Here is an 11487-nt window from a genome sequence, read left to right as displayed (position 1 = left end):
TGGGCTGCAGCTGCTGCATGTGGTCTCATTGTGTCCCCGGCTCTGTAATTCACCCCTGGCAGGGCCCAACCCCTAAACTGCTTCCTGCTCCCCACCTCCCAACCCGCCAAGGAAGCCAGCAGCTGTGAACACCACTTGCACACTTGCTGCCGGCCAGTGGCTGGCATCCTCACGGTGGGTGCTCTGTGGTCTCCCCCCTCCCCCAACTTGGGCCGAGGCAGACACACTACACAGACAAGCATGCCTATGGAGGTGCCAGGAGCACACACACATGCAGCCAAAACAGACACTCACCCAGGGCTGGAGGAGCCACACACATACCTGTGTCGCGCCCCTGACTCACACGGACACACACCACACTCCAGGCTCCAGGACAGACACATATCATCCTAGCACCTGCAACCTGGAGACAGGCCAGGCAGGAGGGGAGGGCTGTGGGTGCTGGGAGCCCTGGAAGCCAATCTTTCAAGAGGAGAGGTTCCAGGCTGGACAGAGAAGGAGAGGCTCCGGTTATGGGGTGGGGGTCGGAGTCCCAGGTGTGAGGAATGTGAGTCAGGGGAGAGACAGGGCAGAAATGGTACCTACCTTAGGGGCTGCAGGGCAGGGGACAGGAATAGAACATCCCCCTTCCTCAGGGGACCCCCAGGGGCTGATTTCTGGAATCTGCTGCAAAGTCCTGGTCCCTCGCTGCCCAGGGCCTCTCCGTGCTCCCACTTCATACCAACCCCGGGGGCAGCCCCCACTGCCCTGAAGCCCTAGGTCTCCATCATCACCCACTTTCTCCTTGCCTCTAATTCCAGGCTCTCCTGCTGCAGGTTGAGACAGGGGTCCCCCTGCAGGACCCTCAGCGGATGTGGAGGCAGGGTGCAAAACCATGTGTTTATTTTTATTAGAAATGTTCTTGGTATAAAAACAATCATGCGCTACACATTGTCATCAATAACCATCACCAAACACCCAGGCACTGAACTCCGTGTCATCGGCAGGAGGGGCAGGCGGGGGCAGGCGGGCAGGACACGCGGTAGACGGGCGGGGGCGGGCGGGCAGGCTGCGGGCCACAGGGACACACACACAGGCCACCGGGAGGACGCAGCACTTTGCAACACACTCAAGATTTGTTTTTGTTTTGGCTTTTTTTGTGTTTTGAATTTTTTTTTCCTTTTTTTCTCTTTTGCGACACGTAAGATTTGGTGAACTGGGCGACAGTGGCAGGGAGAAAGCAAAGGCTGGGTGTAATGAAGGCGAGGAGGGGGCTAGGACAGGAAAGAAAACTGCACAGGAGACCCAGGTGGAGCACAAGAGAGAAAACTGGAGCGACCTGGAGACGGAGGATGCACCAGGGAGAGGGGGCGGAGGCAGAAAGAAGATGGGGAAAAGCAGATCACTCAGACAGGTGAAGACGCAGAAAAGGCAGTGATAAATAAAGACAGGGACGGAAAGAGACTGGGACAGTCACCAAGGGGATAGCAGAGACGAAGGGAGAGAGAAAACCAGCTCCGGGGCCCACGCAGCCTGAGCCCCTGTCATTTGGGGCCGAGAGGGGCCGTGGTCCAAGATGCAGGCCCTTGGGGTGGCCTGCAGCTGGCCCGGCCCCTTGTTCTCCTCCTGTCACCTGCCCGGCTTGCCCAGGCTGCCCAGCAGTGACCGCCGGGGGCTCTGCTGTCCTCAGCACCAAGCCACATCCGTGGGCGCCCACGGGCAGGCAGGACATCAGCTGGGCCCCTGGGAGTGGCCCTGGCCCGACGCATCAGCCACAAGGGTCTCAGGTCCTCCTCCTCTTGTTCGGCTCTGGTGGCCTAGCTAGATTGCATGGTTGGTGTAGGTGACGTAGGTCTGTTTGGTGGCCAGTGCTGGAAGGAGAGAGACCAGGGGTACCCAGGCATCAGGGGCTGGCTTCTTCAACCACACACCCCCCCGCCTTCCGCACAGGCACTGCCGTGCCCGCAGCATCAAGTCCAGACCCCTGAACCAAGCAGTTCACATCCTGCAAACTGCATGGTGGCCTCACCCCACCCATTCCCTTGCTTCCCCACCTTCCTTCCCCCACCCTGCATCTCCTCCCCCCCCCCCCACCGCCGCACCCCCCGCCCCCCGGCACCAAGTTCCCCCACTCCCTGGACTCACCCAGTGTCTGAACATCCTTCCCACCTCCACACCTTTGCTGGGGCTAGGCTGCTTCCCTGGAGTGCCCTTCCCTCTTCACTCTGTCACTTTAATTAGGACTCCTCCTTTGAGGAGTACTCCCTCCCAACCCCACCTCTCTGGGAGGGTCCCCCAAAACCCCGCCCCCGACGAAGCCCCCGCCACCTCCCAACTCCACCACACTCGAGGAGAATCATTTTTATTTGTGATATAATTATATATAGCCTTAAAGTATTATCAACAGAAGTGTTTCAGGTCCACAGCACACATTCTGGAAGAGCACATGCAAAGAACAGACATTAAACATAGCCTGGCAGCCTAGGGGATGGGAGTGGCGGGTTGGGACAGAGGGAATAAATGACGGAACCAGCGGCAGGGCCTGACGAGGCTGGACACTGACTAGCTGGCCAGTTGGCCTTCTGAGTAACTCGGCCCCCGCCCCTCACCCAAGGAAGGTGGAAGGAGGTCCCATCAGGCCTCAGTGTGGCTACTTTTCCCATTTCTGGGTGTCCGTGTCTCACCTCAGCCTTGAGTCTCCCCTATCTGCACCCATCACTCTGGCCCTCGCTCAGCCACCACTGGGACCAGGGCTGCATATCTGGGTACCCCCCATTTCCCAGTCTCAGCCCCCTGGGGCCCTCCCCCCCACAAACACACACAGCTGGGTGACAAGCTTTTCCGGGCAGCATAAGCCTCCCCCACCTCCGCCGGGGCCTCACGGTAGCCTAGTGACAAGGCCAGGTAAGGGCCACCCTCCTGTGACAAATGAGGCCCTGAGGCCAGAGGGGTGAGGAGCTTGGCCAGGCCCTTGGTTTTGTCTTGTCTGGATCCAGGGTCTCCCTCCACAGCCTGGAACGGCTCAGTGGAGAGTAATCAAGGTCCAAACTGCTGCCTGGGGTGGGAGCTGAGTGCTGGTGCGCAGAGGCGGCCGGGTGGGAGACGGTCACGGTGCCCTTGTGCACACAGCTGCCCTGACACTCCATCAGGGGCCTGTCCCCCAGAAAAGGGATGCCTCTGCCAGGCTTGGCCAGGGTGGCCGGCCCAGAGTGGAGGACATGGAGGGGGAGCAGTGTGGTGGGCTGCACGCTGGACCCTCCGATCCTCTTTACCCCGTGCCCATGACGGCTGAGTTAAGACCACATTTCCCACACTCTCTGCTCGATGACATTCCTGCTAATGACATGTGAGTGGAAGGGCTGTGTGCCACTTGCATATCATTTGATTAAAACTGCTGCTCCCATACTTCCTCTCTTCTGCCTTCCGTGGACAGAACAGACACTGAGAGCAACCAGCCTCAGCACAACCCTCTGGGAGCTGATGGGGCAAGAGGGAAGAAACCCGGGTACCCGATCCTGCCCACCCACCACATCAGTGTAGCTGGAAGCCCACCAACATAGGCAGGATTGCTGGGTCCCCCTCCCAGAGAGTCCATCAAGTGTGGCCAGAAGCAAACTTGTGGGGGGTGGGCTGAGCAGAGGGGTACCCCGTAGGACCAGCGGGGCAGCATGAGGGGTGGAGTGCAGGGGAGCTAAAGGAAGAACTTTCTCCTGAGTGCAGGGGGTGGCCTTATGTGGTAATTCAGCTCCCTGTCAGCAGAAATACTCAAGCAGAACATGAACAGTCACTTGGCTGGGCCATAGTCTGGAAGTTGCAAGTCTTAGGTGCCACCCAGACAGGTACAATGGAAGGAAATGGGGCCCATGACTTCAGGAGGAGGCTTACAGCGTGCCAAGACTTGCCACCTTTGTTTCTAAAATGACCCATGTGCCTCCAAGGTGCCGACTGACCACGAGGGAAGAAGGACTGTGGACAGGGCTTTTTTGAGGGGGCAGCACCCCGGAGGGGCCTGGGCTGGGCACACTTGGGCAAAGGAGCTGGGCCACGAAGGCAGAGGTGCTGAAAGGGAGGTGGGAGGGTAGGCAGATGAGCGCTCTGGGGACAGGAGCCTCTAACTCCCTCCCTCTGTGACCTCTGGCAGCTCCCCCCTGCCCTGCTACGCCTCCATTTCCCCACCTGGGGCATGAGAGCAGTGGCCCTTTGGCCCAGACTTCTGTCCCTGAAGGGCTTCCCCAGCCCCACGTCTCCACCCCGCTCTCTCCCGCACGGTCAGAAAAAGAGGCGGCAGCCGGCTCTGTGAATCATGAGCTTCAGGCCAGGTCGGTGAGAATCAGTTCCCCAGGGCTCCATCACCCCCTGGGTGAACTGATAAAATTGAGTTTCCAAACCTATAAACCCATCAGCAGCAGTGGCTCAGAGGTGAAGGAAAACTGCAGCAGGAACAGCCAAACCTTCACCAGCTGTAGGGAAACGGGCACCTGGGCCAGGGGCACCAAGGCAACGGAAGGAGAGAAAGTGGCGGGGAGGTGAGGGACCGTTGGACCCTGCTGTCCCTCTAAGACCAGAGCTGTCTCCAATAGAAAATCCAATCCTTGGGTTCCAGAACCTGGAAGCGCATTCGGCCCTCAGCTACAAGCCAGGGGCCCCAGAGTCCTTCAGCGGAGCTTCGGTCTCACCATCTGGAAAATGGGAGCAGTGAGTCTGCCCGGGCCCCCGGGAGCTAACTGTGAGGCTCAAAAGGAAACACTGTGGCCAGGAGTCAGGAGACTTCAGGTCCAGTCCTGCCCTCCCCAGTATAGGGGATCTTAGCACCTGCCAAGAAGCCCTTCCGCCAAATTGAACCTCTCAGAGCCTCGAGTCCCTCATCTGTAAAATGGGTGGCTCTCAGCCACAGGGTGGAGGGACATACTCTTTAAGCCCTGTGAAGAGGTGGGCAAAGGGGCAGGGCTGAAATACTACAGCAATTAGGACAGGGTGTGGAGAGTGACGCTCCAGGGGCATCCTCAGCCCGAAGGGAGGGATGGGGGCTATAAGCCAAGGGCCCCGAACCCATCCCTTGTCCGTGATAGGCCCTTGCTGGTTTTTAGTCCCTGCTGCCTCAGATAACAATTAGCCGGGCCGTGGCAAGCACAAGCGGACAGCCCCCATTTGCTGCCCTGGGTCTCTTGTGTCCAGTCTGCCCACAATCGGGCCCCTGAATTATTTATTCTGTTGTTTGTGTAAAGATACATGACCTGCCAGTGACAGAGTAAAAAATGTCCCTGCTCCACAGGAGTGACATCTCCCCACTCTTCCTGCTCACACCCCCTCAGTCTGGCATCCCCAGAATTAATCACCTGGCTCCCACCCAGCACCTCCACATCTCCTGCTGTCACCGAGCTAAGGGACAGTGGGGGCGCGGGGTCCCGGTCTCTGGCTCCCACGGCAGGCTAGTGGGGCAAACAGCTCTCATCCTTCCCTTGCAGGAAGCGGGGCTGGGAACACTGTGTCTCCCTTCCCCGGGCCTCTGTTCCCCTCCTTGTCTGGTGGAGGGGTGGGGGTGGAAAGGGGTGGTAATTCTACCCTGTCCCCATGGGACCAACCTCAACAGAGGCAGAAGAAGCCATGTCAGTGAGGAGCCATCAGAGGTGTCTGGGAAGGCCCTGCCCTCTGGTTCCCTCTGGCCAGCGACAGCACCATGACGGTCGCCCTTTGGAGTCAGGGTGTTATCTCCAGTTAGACGCCCATGGTCCCTGGAGGGCTAATGCCCCACTTGGATGAACCCTGGAGCAGAGCTCACTGGACACACCTGCTCCTGCACCAGCAGAGTAAGGCATGGAGGGTGGAACCCGGGACGGGTAAATCTCCATGGGCAGGAGGAAAAAGGAAGCCAGGAGTGTGGATGGGGAGTAGCGAGGGGCCCCTGTTCAGGACAGAAGGGTCTGGTGAGGGGCTGCATTTGGGGTTTCTGCTGATCTGGACACAAAAGGCCAGAGGTGGGGAGTCCTGGGAGGACAGTGCCCCTTCCCATCTCAGAGTGGAGGGCCCAGGTGGCTCCTGAAGGGAGTCCCAGGGCTGTAGGTCCAGGGAAGCTCTGGGAGGAGGAACAGGACTGGAACCAGAGGTCATCTGGCAGAAGATGGGGGGAGGGGGGCAACACATTATCTTCAGCACATCAAAGAAGGGGGCATGTCAGAAGCCACCTGTACCACTCTGCACAGAGGTAGGGAGGCCGTGTGAAGTCAAGGTCAAGGGAAAGACACTGTGTGGGTCCAGACAGCCACCACCTTGTTGTGTGACCTCAGGAGAGTCACTCACCCTCTCTGGGCCTCAGCTGGGGAATCAAACCTCTAGCCCTACCCTGGCCTCACAGGACTGCTGTGAAGATCACTCAACAAGGGAGAGGGCTTTGGGAGTGAAAAATCCTATCTGGATGTAAGAAGGGACTTTCCTTCTTTCCACAGATGGCAGTCTCTCAACATGTGGGAGCCATGCTGAGAAAGGAAGGGAAGATGCTTCCCCAGGGCCACGAGGTGGGGAGCCTGTGAGAGGTGCTGCCCCAGCCGAAACACACCAGGGAGGCTTGGTCTCCCATTCTCCTGACCTCCTGGTGGGTGACAAAGGGCCTCCTCTCTGGAACATGTGCTCCAGTCCCTCCTGCAGTCTAACCCATATCCCTCCTGCTGCCATCAACAATGTCCATTTCTGGCCTTTCTCCCAAGACGAGAGGGAAGAAGCTGAGTGCTAACTCCCAGGTCCCATGGGGACTGAGAGTCTCCCTGGGGTGGGGGACTTTCAGAGAGCGGGCGAGGCAGGAGAAGCTGCCAGTTAAACTATCTGGACACTTGCACGATGTCCAAGGAGGGAGCCAAGGTCTCAGAGGGGAGGGGGTGACCACAGCCACCCCTCCATCTCTCCCCCCCACCAGAGCAGCTGGGAGGCCCCCAGAGGCCCACCCCACAGGCAGGAGACCCCACGGCTCAGCCCAGAGAGGCCTCCGTCTCTCCGAGGAGGCAGTAGGGATACCACCGCGGAGGTCAAGTCCAGCCCAGCCACCTGCTGGCTGTGTGACCCGGGTGAGTCCCTAACCTTGCTGAGCCTCCCTTTCCTCATCTGTATTACACAGATGATAAAAAACCTGCCTTTCAAGGTTGCATGGCAGGGTGGCACTAGATCAGGGCTCAAGAAATGGTCACCACTATGACTGGTGCCCCGGAGGCCCCACCTGTCCCTCACTTGCCCTGCCCGTCTCTCCTCTCCATCTCTTCTCCTCACAGAGGGCTGGCTGCAGGGGGATCAGAGGAGCTGGCAAAGACGGCAGCCTCACTCCCTCCCATGCACGTTCCTGCCCAGGCGCTTGGGCCTGCCCCTCAGACGCCGAGGTCCCTCTCAGAGCATGACCCTCTACTGTGGAGGTCTCCTTGGACAATCCCTTGGGAACACCCAGCTACCCGAGAACTGAGGCCTCTGGAGGCCCTCCTCCGTCCAAACCACTTCCTCCCTTACCCATCCTGGGGACCCATCTCCTGAGTCCCCATCTCTCAGGGCCCTGGGAGGGGGTGGCCAGGCTGGCCACAGAGCCTCTGTGCCCAGGTTACTAAAGGGCCAGAAGGCAGGGGCCCTCCGACAACCCCTTCTCCCAGAGGGACTGCAAGGGCACAGGCCCAGATGTGGGTGCCAGGGCAGAGAAATCCCAGAGTCCCCGGTCACCCTGCATGATCCAGGTCCCCCCATGGCCTCACCCTTGGTGGCCAGAGATCCCTGCAAGGGTGCAGCTAAGGCTAGTGGGGTGGGACCTTGAGGTTCTCTCCTGGTTACCAGGATGGGGCGGGGCAGAGGGGGCACTAACCTGGCCTCTCAAGGTTCTCCCAGAACTCCCACTCACCCGCGGCCTCGGGGATTCTCCCAGGACCCCCAGAGGACGGGCTCAGGGAGGGGCGTGGCCAGGGTCGGGGGGGGGGGGGGGGGGGGGGCCCTCCCCAAAGGGGGGGGGGGGGGGGGGGGGGGGCCAGAGGGAAGGGGGCGGGGCCGGGCACTCACCTGGGGTCTCGAGGTTCTCGCAGAGCTCAGACTTGGCCTCACCATTGGGCCGGAAGCTGCCCTTCTGCGTGAACTTGTTGGACATGGTGGCGGCGGTGACGACAGCTTTGAGGCTGCGCTTGCGCTTGGGCACATTCTGCTCCGGGTGGAAGAGGATGATGTAGACCTTGGGCATGTAGAGCATCCCCAGGGACACCGAGGCGCTCAGACTCACCGAGACTGTCAGCGTTGTCGTCTGGATGTACAGCTGGAGGTGGGCCAGGGGCGCCGTCAGAGAGGGCTCTGCCCCGGCCTCACGGTCCCGACCCCAGGGACAGACACAGGGGGACAGACCCCGGGAGCCCTGCCCCATGTCCCACTGACTTCGGGCTGAAGGGAGTCGTGGTGTCGAGCTGGAACTTTAGACCAGACTCTCTGGATTCAAATCCTGGCTCCACCACTTACAACTATATGACTTTGGACAAGCCCCACCCTGTGCCTCAGTTTCCCCACGTGGGCATGCTATTATAGTACCTACTTCATAGGGCCGCTGTGAGCATGAAATGCCTTGGTAAATGGTGATTGTATGTACAATGTCCGGCCCATGGTACGTGCACGGAAGTGTTTCCCACTGCCACATGCTATGTGGGGGGAGCACCCCTAAGGAAGGGCCCTCAGGAGACCACAGCTGACCCTCCCAGGAGCAGCCCCCTGCACAGGGCTGGGAGTCAAATGAACGTCTGTTGGTGCCTTGGAGTAACTCCCAGTGGCCGTGCCGCAGCCCCTTGACCAGGCCCCCATTCAGTGACTGTGCCCCCCACTGCCACCCTGTGCAGAGCAGGCCACTGGCATGGGAGCCACCGTGCCCAGCGAGATATGGCAATGGCAGCACAGTCAAAGCTCATTTCACGCTCGCTCGCCAGCACTAACAGTGACAGATGTTTAGCAAAATGAAAGTCCATTAATCTGGGTGTCGGATAATCCATTCTTCAATAGTGGGGCCTTCCAGGCAGGGCCTGACAATTCCCACTGCCCCCTGGGGTCCCCTCCCCACCTCTTCCGTCCTTCCCAGCTCTCCAGGCCTCCGCTGTCCCTCCAGCCTCCCTCAGCCTGCGTGGGGCCAGAGGAGGCCCAGGCTGTAGTCCCCAGGTCTGGGCATGGGGAAGGCAGGAAATGCTCTGCCCCCCAAATCTGACGTTTCTAGGCCTGGGCCCCCTCTCCTGGGGCCTGGCTGATGTGCCACCTCCTCTAGGAAGCTCTCCCTGACCCCCAGCTCCATCCGACCCCCTCTGACACCCATTCTCATACTCTACCCCATCTCCTGCCCTCATCCAGAAACGCTTCATGACCTGGATCTGAAGGCTATTGTTCCAGCTACCCTTGAGAGAGAGGCTGGAGAAGCCCTAGGGTTTGAAAGGAAAGACGGATGTGACCCTGAGCAAGTCCCAAGCCCTCTCTGACCCTCAGTTTTCTCATCAGTGCAATGGGATGATAGCTGCTACCTCTCCCAACCCACGAGGTCAGCCAAACCCAGACTGTGAAGCTCTGTGAGCTTGCACAGTACCATGGGGAAGGAGGCTGGGAGTGTGGAGAGGCAGTTTCACTTGTCACTGTTCAGAAAATGTCACAGGCCCAGGGAAATGAGAGCCTGGTCCCCAGGGAGCACACAGCCCCCTGGACACAGTCATCCCCTGTCCTCACACACAAGCCACACTCTCTTGTGTAACAGCGCTGCTTCCCAGCATGACTGGCCAGTGGGAGGGTGCTGGCTACCTCTCCCACCCTCTGAGATGGGGCTGATGGTGGCCGGGGGGTGGGGGCGGACAGGCTCCACACCACTGGGGAAAACAATGAAGGTCTGGGCTAATCAAGATGAGACTTGTTTTCTGGATCTTCACCATTGGACTGGGAGCTCCCTGGGTGAGAGTACGTCTTTGTTCATTAGATTGGGGGCTTCCTGAGGGCAAGGGCAGTCTCCCCTCTCACAATGGGAGTTCTTGGGTATCAGCGTCAGGTTTCTAAGTCAGATATCCATCTTAGGCCCTCCGCCCCCACGTTGTTGATTGGGGGGGGTGGGGCCCATATAGAGTAGGTGGAACCAGGGATAGAGGCCGCCTCTCTGGACAGAGTGAGGCCTGCGGTGGACACAGCTCTGTGTTGGGGGCCAGATGCCACTCCGCCTGGACCCACTGTGGGATGCTAGGCCCCTCCACTAACACAGGCAGAGGCAGAACCGTGGACACACACACTTGCTGTCATGCCCTGCTGCCACCGTCTTGAATCCTGAATCATTTTTGAACAAGGGTCTTCACTTTCTTTTTGCACAAGGCCCTGAAAAACGTGGAGCCAGCCGTGAGCACGGAAAAGAGTACAGTCCTTGGTGTTGTATTTTGCTTTTCAGCCTAGGAGCCTTTTCACAAACAAAACACAAGATGGGGTGTAAACCGATCAAACCTAAGCAGAGCTGCCCCCACCCACTGGGGCCCTGCCCTTCCAGCAGGGGCCTCGGGGGCTCCTCTAGCCATCGCAGGCTGGGAGTGGCTGGCCCTGTGCAAGCACAAGTGGGGCTGCACACCCCCAATCCCTCTCCTTGCTCTGGGGTCTGGAATTCCGGCCCTCCCACCCACTCCGGCATTGTCCGGGAGCCCTCTGTGTGAAGGCGCTCACTGACACCAGGAGGTGGTAGCATGCTGATTCTATCAAAGAAGCAGCGGTCCTCTAGAACCTCTAGAACCCAGCGGGCACCCCCCCCCTCCCAGGGTAGGGGCCCAGACACAGGTGCAGGTCTCAAAGGCCAGGGGGGTGAGAGGTGACCTCAAGGATCTGATTTCGTCTTGTTTCCCAGCCAACCCATCTTCCAGACAGAGGTGCCTGAACTCCTGCTCCCCTTTCTGGTCAGGCCCTGGCTACACTCTGTCCTCTGCAAGAAATTCTGCCTTAGCCTCACAAGTGACTGCTCCCCAGAGTGAAGAGGTTGTCAGAGCTGGGTCTGATGGGTGTGGGTGGGGCAAAGGGCACAGAAAGGAGCCGCTGTGGAGGGAGATGAGGAGTTTCCTGTTTCCTTGCAAGGCCTGGTGGGCAGAGGGTCCAAGGGGCCCTGTGGCTACTGAGAAGCTTGGAATCTGTACAAATCAGATAAATGAACGTACCCACCACCTGGCCAGCCTCTGTGGCTAGGTCCTGCCCAAGTGCAGCTGAGCGGGAACCCCACGCGGTAGAGAAAGCACGCTCCAGACGGCTCAGAGTAATGCCACACGGCGGCCGTGACAACCCCTGGAAATCCGGGCTAGTGTGGGGAAACCCATCTGCCTGCTCACCCGGGCAGCACAGACAGCTTCACTCCGCACCGCCACCTGCACGCTGGGGGGAAATGGGTGCCGCCAAGCCCCTGCAAGCACGTGTGCACACACACTTGGACACACCCACATGCCCACGGACATGAACGCCCATAGACACGTGCATCTCTGCGTTCACACACACGCCTGAACTCACAGCTGTACACTCATACTT

The 11487-nt window shown here is 59.5% G+C and overlaps 1 protein-coding gene across 3 annotated transcripts in view; it reads right to left on the bottom strand.

Moving 5' to 3' along the window:
• Positions 1-865: 865 nt before the first annotated feature.
• GRM4 (glutamate metabotropic receptor 4) overlaps positions 866-11487 on the bottom strand; it is a 118180-nt gene continuing 107558 nt past the window's right edge. Inside the window, exons 10-12 of one of the 3 annotated variants that reach the window (XM_073884789.1) lie at positions 8213-8245; positions 7999-8134; positions 866-1850 (exon numbers count right to left, since the gene is read on the bottom strand). In XM_073884789.1, coding sequence (XP_073740890.1) covers positions 1801-1850; positions 7999-8134; positions 8213-8245 — 219 coding nt within the window. In that variant the 3' untranslated portion in view covers positions 866-1800. Of the gene's footprint in view, positions 1851-7998; positions 8246-11487 lie in introns of all 3 variants that reach the window. The other 2 variants (XM_025862418.2, XM_073884790.1) reach the window with 2 other exon arrangements.

This window comes from Callorhinus ursinus, unplaced genomic scaffold (assembly GCF_003265705.2).
Source record: "Callorhinus ursinus isolate GAN/ISIS: 27379988/994484 unplaced genomic scaffold, GSC_fseal_2.0 scaffold59, whole genome shotgun sequence".
Taxonomy (NCBI): Eukaryota; Metazoa; Chordata; class Mammalia; order Carnivora; family Otariidae; genus Callorhinus; species Callorhinus ursinus.
The sequence above is the reverse complement of the archived record's forward strand: the minus strand, read 5'-3'. Positions and strand labels throughout refer to the sequence as shown.